The sequence below is a fragment of the Carassius auratus genome, chromosome 50, assembly GCF_003368295.1.
Source record: "Carassius auratus strain Wakin chromosome 50, ASM336829v1, whole genome shotgun sequence".
Lineage (NCBI taxonomy): Eukaryota > Metazoa > Chordata > Actinopteri > Cypriniformes > Cyprinidae > Carassius > Carassius auratus.
This window is the reverse complement of record NC_039292.1, coordinates 9,931,304-9,937,303: the sequence shown is the minus strand read 5'-3', so window position 1 is coordinate 9,937,303 and position 6,000 is coordinate 9,931,304. Positions and strand designations below refer to the sequence as shown.

At 36.6% G+C, this 6,000-nt stretch overlaps 1 protein-coding gene across 2 annotated transcripts in view; it reads right to left on the bottom strand.

Annotated features, from left to right (window-relative positions):
* Positions 1–478: 478 nt before the first annotated feature.
* The window catches only part of LOC113066942 (protein FAM19A5-like), a 43,768-nt gene continuing 38,246 nt past the window's right edge, over positions 479–6,000 (bottom strand). For both annotated transcript variants that reach the window (XM_026239082.1, XM_026239083.1), the window contains exons 3-4: positions 4,284–4,411; positions 479–2,419 (exon numbers count right to left, since the gene is read on the bottom strand). In XM_026239082.1, the coding sequence (XP_026094867.1) occupies positions 2,411–2,419; positions 4,284–4,411 (137 nt within the window). In that variant the 3' untranslated portion in view covers positions 479–2,410. The remainder of the gene's footprint in view (positions 2,420–4,283; positions 4,412–6,000) is intronic.

Below are 6,000 nucleotides of genomic sequence, written 5' to 3'. Positions count from 1 at the left end.
CCAAGCTCACCAAGCTGTATTTATTTAATTAAAAACAGTAATATTTTGAAATATTATAACAATCTAAAAAATTACTTTTTTCTGTTTAAATATATTTAAAATTGTAATGTAATTTATTCCTGTGAAGTTTTCAGCATCATTATTCCATTCTCCAGTGTCACATGATCCTTCAGAAATCAATCTAATGTGCTGATTTGGTGCACAACAAACATTATTATTACATTATTATAAATATTTTTGGATGTACATAAAGAATATAAAACAAATTAAAATTAATTTGAAACACAAATGTTTTTAATGTCACTTTTTCAAAGTAATGTATCCTTGCTGAATAAAAGTATTAATTTCTTTTTTTTAAATCTTACTGACAGCAACCTTTCGAACATTTACTTCAGTTATACGTTTTTAAGACCTCCTCAAAAACAAGAAAACCAGCAGCATTCAAACTAAATTTTCAGAAATTTACAGAAAGCTCCGCCCCAAATTCACACCATTGGTTGAAACACGGTTGCTATGTAAGGCAGGTGCCAACATTTTCAGCAACAGAGAAACATTTTAAAACAGCACAAATATTAGTGTCCAAAGAGGTATTTTAACACCACTTTAAAGTATGATGTGCCATATTGTTTCATATTATGTTAATAATTTACTAACTTAAATTATATTCTTAAAAGTGACAATGAAACCAAAAGAATTCAAACCATTAGCTCCGCCCCAAACTCACACCATTGGTCATGCCACTGTTGCCGTGTCAGGCTGGTCGGGATTGTCAAACAGAATTGTTTTTTTTTTAAACACCACGGTTGGTCACAGTGTTTACACTTCACAGGGAAATCAGCCTACAAATGGCTTACTTATAGTAGTCTCCGCATATTAAACTGAAATTTTAACATCTTAGCATATTTAACTTCAGGTTTAAGTATGAAGGGACACTTTTTTCCACATACAACTGAAGTAAATGATTAATGTATGTTGTTAAGATCTTATTAAAAGCCTCAATAAAGTCAACATCATTCTCCTTCAAACCCTCATAAACACTCCGGGTACTTTTGGGCCGAGCCGTGAGGTGGGTGATATTGTGGGGCACTGCAGCTGTAGCTGAGAGACGCCGTGTGTAATGCAGGCTGTTAGTGATGTTAAATGAAGCTTGAAGCCTGGCTGACAGCAGCATTCCTCCACAGGCTCGACGCTGAGAGAGGAGGAGAGGGGCCAACAAGGGCAGAGTAATGGTCTAAGAGAAACCACACAGGATACGGCGCTCGTTGTGGCGGACGGGCCATTATCTCATAAGGGCCATTATCATAATGGGGTGACCGTCGCGATATGACAGATATCACAAAAGGACTGACACATAAACAGTTTTTATAAGATGAATTAGCCAGTGTACAATCTCTGCGGTAAAACACATTTTACCCATAGCTGTATACTGATGTATATAACCTTGTCAAGGTGGATTACAGTTGCTTTTTACGTGTGTGTGTGTGTATATTGTTAAATGCTGTTACAAAACAAAAGTTTATTCACAAATACACAAGTACACTATTTTGCTTCCTGTGCTCATTTGCGAAGAAAGCAATGCGTAAATAACTTTCCAGGACATGACTGTTTTCAATTCACCCTTTATGAATAGGATCACACTGTCAGTGTTAAATAAGGTTCGCTACAAAGGTACATCATATAAAACTGTTAAATATATATTTATAACTGTAACTCTGAAAATACATCGGATGGTCTCTCCCGAAGCGCAAGTCTTCGCTAGTCTCTTCAGGTCAGGTAGATAATGTTCGGTTTTGACAAATCCCCTGCCACGTTCGCTACGTTTCCAAATCCTGACTGATTTCAGTTCAGTTCACAACAATGGCAGCAGATCTACAATCGAAGAAAAGTCGACAATTTTATCGCAAATGTCTTTGTTGTCCATTTTGCATGTGCTTGGTTGGGAGAGCTCCTTACAGAGCTCAGGTATGTGTTTTTTTCCTTGCATTTGAAGCTGAAGCAGCTGATGTGTGCATTCATGTTCGTATTGGAAATCCTTCCCCACAGAAAATTAGTCTTTATTTCTTTGGTCTGTAAAAGTTCGTAGATCCGTACACGATTCACAATCCAGGTCACAAACTATCCTGCAACCGATCATTTGCCATTGTTTTGGCATCAGCAAACTAAATGTTGGCTGGTTCCAACTTTGATTGACAGCACAGGGGGGATCCGTTCCTCATGGTCCATGTATATGTCGTGACAAGAGTTCCTCGCCCCTTATCTTATGAGACTGAAGGACTAATGGAGAGACTGACAGACAGAGCTAACAGGACTATGATGAATGCTCCCCTCCCTCGCCCCGCTGTAGCTTTGGAGAATGATGAGGAGCTTCCATACATTGCGCCTCTCTTGGGAAAACCGTCCCCCACTGGCGTCAGGATACCTGGTGGGATTAAATAACACAAAAGTAAGGGCATATAACACGGTAAGTTATGCATTCTGTGAGGTTTTCATGTTGTCCCAGATCCTTCCCTGGTTTAACCCTAACCAAGGATGTACTGTCGACAAATAGTAGAGCTAAAATCTATTCTTACATTTTAAGAAAAAGCCCTCTCAATGCCAGTGACACAGATGATTGAAACCTTTAAGGGAATTTTATGCCATATATTTAAAAATCTATATCTTGTTTTACAATGCATTTATAACCTTTTTGGATCTTTTATGTTTTGGTTACCTGAATTTTCAAAGGAGGGCCAACAATCTCTCCAGTTTCATTGAAAAAATATCTTAATTTGTGTTTTGAAGATTAACCAAAGTCTTACGTTTTTTGGAACTAGGTGAGTAACTGATGACAGAATTTTTATTTTTGGGTGAACTATTCCTTGAAGCAACAAAAGCAATTATCATCTCTTGAATTATGTACTGTGTATATTTATATAACCAAAGTTATAAATTGTGACATAAAACATTCTTAGTTTTGTCTGTTGTCTTGTAATTAACAAGCTAACTTGCGTGGCATACATTACTAGTTTCTACACATAATCATACTGGAGAAATCTTATATAGAATTTTAGGCCAACGTTGTTTGATATTGCATTTTATCAAAGCTGCAGTCCATAACATTTTTTGGTTAAAAATGATCCGAAATCAAAATTTGAGCGAGTACATAGCCAGCCAGTGTTCAAAACTTACTTTAACCTGATTCACAACGGTCAATTTATGATAATGTTTTCTAATTTGAGTGGTACGGGTAGGTTTTCATGGTTAATTCAAGCATGACACTGCGCCATTACGTCACTTCAGTAAACATAAAGAAGTTGTCCCAGCTTGTAGGCTATCGCATGTGAGGATCCTGCACATGGTGGATCGTTTAGAGGCCTTTTCTCGCAGCAGCCAGAATAATTAAATATATCATTGTGATGGTGGATTGTAATCCAGAAAGGATTATGTGTTTATAAAACACATGTGAATGAAATTAAATTATATTCCAGTTATAAATGTGCTTCTGATTACAGATAGCACAAGGGAAGGGAGGGAGCTTAATGTGCTTTTTGGGTTAAAATAATTTCTTAATATGAAATCCAAAGAGTATGACAATTAGATAAGGCTGTGCAGGAATTGAAATCTATATGCTAATACACACTCCTACTCATAGTCACCAATCCTGATGTTGTCAACATTAATCATATGAGAATAAAGTATAACAATAATAATTTGAACAGTTTAATATGATATGAACTAACCGATCTTTAGATTTAATAATCATTGTTAGCGAGATTTATGGTAATGATTTTTTCTCAGTAGGTCAGATTAAACGTAGCAGACTTGTTACTTACTTGTTCAGATGGCAATTTACAGTGAAAATTCTTATTTGGGTCATAATCCAAACCATAGGCTAGAATCTGTGATTGCGAAGTACAGTAAATATCCTCACCGGTGTGGTGACTGACTGCCACACATACTCTTCAGACCATTAGATTCATCTGGAGCTGCGCCGACTCACGCCATGCAAGATAGATAATTCAACTAACAGCTGCAATTCAGGTTTTCAAACAGAGATGGCAACAAAGAGGCAAAACGCACGGACTGCAGCTTTAAATTAAAATAAGAATTGTTATTTATTTAATTTTAGTTTTTTATTAATAAAAAAAAAGCTCTTTGAGAAAAACATACACTGATGTTTACTGTTCTCCAAAGATAGGTTTATTCTTTTATTATTATTGGGATCTGGTGCGATATTTGTCATGACACTTGCCTTTTTTACAAAGAAGACTAAGTCATGAGTTGTTCTGTTTGGTGGCACTTACTGTGGTTGTTTTCACTCGGCCTCCTGGCTGTGCACATGTCCAGCCCGTTCCGTTTACCAATAGGTCACAGCCTTCATCATCCAAACAAGGCATCATCTCACACCACTGTCTACTCCTGACAATGTGCGCTGTGTAAAGAAAGAGGAAAATGAACATGAAGAGGAAATTAAATACATGAAATGGTATTTTGCAGCATATTTCACTTCCATAAGGCCAAATATTTATTTCCAAAATGTGCCACTTAACATAGAGTGGGGCTTATCATAGTGTGGTCCTTTTTTTACTGTGGACTGACTAGAATGTTTTAAGATGATTTCATTGGTGCACCTGATGGGCAAAATAATTGCGATAGAATAGTACTTTACATAGTAGAGGAAATTTGTCTATATAAACTTTTGTTATTTTATATTAATGTCATGAATGTCAAGTTTAGTAAATAAATATAAAATCATATGACATAGACCAACATAGCTTGTCTTATAGAAATTCCCATTAATGCATGAAATTCAGGAGGTCGAGACATGGTAAAATCAGGACATTTCATGCAAGGCAAATAGCAATGAAAGAAAGACACTCCAGCGATTGGCCTAATATCCTAAGCTTTTCTCTTTGAAACAGATCGGAGGGATTTTTTTCCTGAGGTAAGATTGTTTTTGCACTTAATCAAACATAAATGTCTATTTATAATAACTAGGGCACCCTTACATGTTCATTTGCATACCATGACACCCCAATTGGCCCTTAGAGAGAGGAGGGGAAAAAAAGGGAGGGAGGAAGGTAGGGAAACTTGAAAAAATGAGGTGGGGGAGGGGGGTAGTACATTTGTGAGAAAATGAATATCAGAGTGAAATATAACCCAGGGAAGCAAAAGTACATAAATATCAGGGTGGCAGCATTTGTACGTTTGGAGGAAGGCTAACAAAGTGCTTGGAGAACAAGTAGATACAAATGGAACCAAAATGTCATCCGCACCAAAGGAAAAGGCACGTTCTTAAAGGTAAAAAATAGTTGTAGAGATGCCTTCCAAACTCAAAGTAGTTTGTTATGTAGTGAATATTTCCCTCACAGCATCTACTCTAGGGACTAGCTTCCGCTACTAATCTCCAGCATTAGTATTCACTGTTATGCCCTGGGCCATAACGACAAATAAAAGAGCCTTTCATGCAAATTCGGTACATCTCCATTCTGTAGGCATGATTCACAAAAACGTAGGTTGCAGCCATTGGCTTATCTATGTTTTAAGATTAGCATGCTTTTCAACACTAGTCTTATATGTAGTGTTTTTTTTTCTTCTAAAAATATTAATTCTGGGTTGGGTGTGGGTTGGTTGGCTTAGCTGGTTTTCCCTTCCAATAAGTAAACAACAACACTTGTCTTGACAAAGGACTGTTGCATGCTTAAAATAGTATTTAAAAAAAGGTTGTGTCTTCTTATGTGGCATAGATCAATCTATCGATCGATCAGTAGATAGATAGATAGACAGACAGACAGACAGACAGACAGAGAGATAGACAGATAGACAGACAGACAGATAGATAGATAGATAGATAGATAGATAGATGGATTAAATGTAATTAGATGGATGGAGGTATAAATAAATAGACTGGATTACAGTTCAAGATTTTCGCTGCAAGTCTATGTGATTTTTGATAATACTCTATGGGAAAACAAGTATCTTGAGTCCAACTGAAGGACATGAAAAGCTGGAAAGCTGTAG